Here is a 1,301-nt window from a genome sequence, read left to right on the forward strand (position 1 = left end):
GATGTGATGTGTGTGTATGTGTGTGTATGTGTGTGTGGGTGTGGACCTTGGTAGTAGCACATTGGTATATGCATGTGTCACTGTGTGCAAATATATATATGTGAGTGTCCCTGTGTGAGAGAGAGTTTTCTCGTGCTTTTGTACAACTGAATTTCCGAGTCTGCCCTGTGTGTGTATTTGCGCGTACATGTTTAAACAGCTGACCGCATTTGTACCTGTATATCATACCTGCCACGTAAATATACTGTTCTTTCCCCGCTCTTGCCGTTCATCCACGCTGTCACGATACATATACATATATGTATTTAGTACACACACCTGCATGTGTATCTATCCTCGCCCATAGACCAATTCCGTCGACTACGCAAGCCAAGATGTGGTGGGTGGGTTATCAGTTGGCGACGAGGATGATGTCACCGCACACCACACAGTCGACATGGCTTACACTGTCTATCCGGAAGACGAGAAGGTACCACCAAGAAAACTCTTTAGAGAAGTGCTGATGGTTGTAAAGTAGTTTGTATATACTGTCTCGCTGTGCATGTACGAGTGCTCATGGTGGATATGTGTATGTATCAATACTTCTGGGGGGGGGGGCGTACGTATGCATGGAAGCGCGTGCATCGAGCGCACGGACTTGGGATATGTTATCGTACTGAAATATCGTCAGTAATTGTTTCCAACATAGCTTCATCTGATAACCTATCTGTTGTGGCTGGTCATACGATTGAAATTTTCGATACCGAGCAGTCGTAGGTGATTGTGTAATACTATTATGTATAGCAATACGTCAATCATTATATGATATTTGGCTTTTATTACTTGTCAATCGAATACTATATGCTCCTATGAAAGCTTGTATAGTAAATATTGAAGGAGTTCTCCCTACCACGTACTCGTGTGTCCTTAAGTGATGCCAGTAGTGTTTATTCATCTGTACACGTATCATGCATCATATAATACACGGTGTAAATACTTGACCATCCTGCCCTCCTACAGATGTACAAACAAACTGCCCTCCCAGTTATCTTGGCGGACAATGCTGCCAAAGGCTACGATGTGTTCGACTTCGATGAGCATACTTTAGCTTTATATAGAGCACACTGCGATGTATATGTGGCTGGCTTTTAGTATGTTTGGTAATACCAGGATAAAATAAAGACGGCCTAGATCAAAGCTTACGGCTTGTTTTGATATCTGAGATGCGTGTGTGCACATTGCGATAATTTGAATCAAATGAAACAAACGGCCTTGTTGATTGTACCAGAATAATGTCGGTACATGCATTCAAATATATAAAT

General features: G+C 42.3%; 1 protein-coding gene across 1 annotated transcript; it reads left to right on the forward strand.

Moving 5' to 3' along the window:
* Nucleotides 1–346: 346 nt before the first annotated feature.
* SARC_12460 (hypothetical protein) lies at nt 347–1,184 on the forward strand (the record flags this gene model as incomplete). Its single annotated transcript, XM_014293432.1, has 2 exons — nt 347–469; nt 1,000–1,184. Coding segments are annotated over 2 exons (255 nt in total), but the record flags the coding sequence as incomplete, so codon positions are not given.
* Nucleotides 1,185–1,301: the final 117 nt, after the last annotated feature.

Source organism: Sphaeroforma arctica (genome assembly GCF_001186125.1).
Source record: "Sphaeroforma arctica JP610 unplaced genomic scaffold supercont1.2319, whole genome shotgun sequence".
In the NCBI taxonomy this organism is placed as follows: domain Eukaryota; class Ichthyosporea; order Ichthyophonida; genus Sphaeroforma; species Sphaeroforma arctica.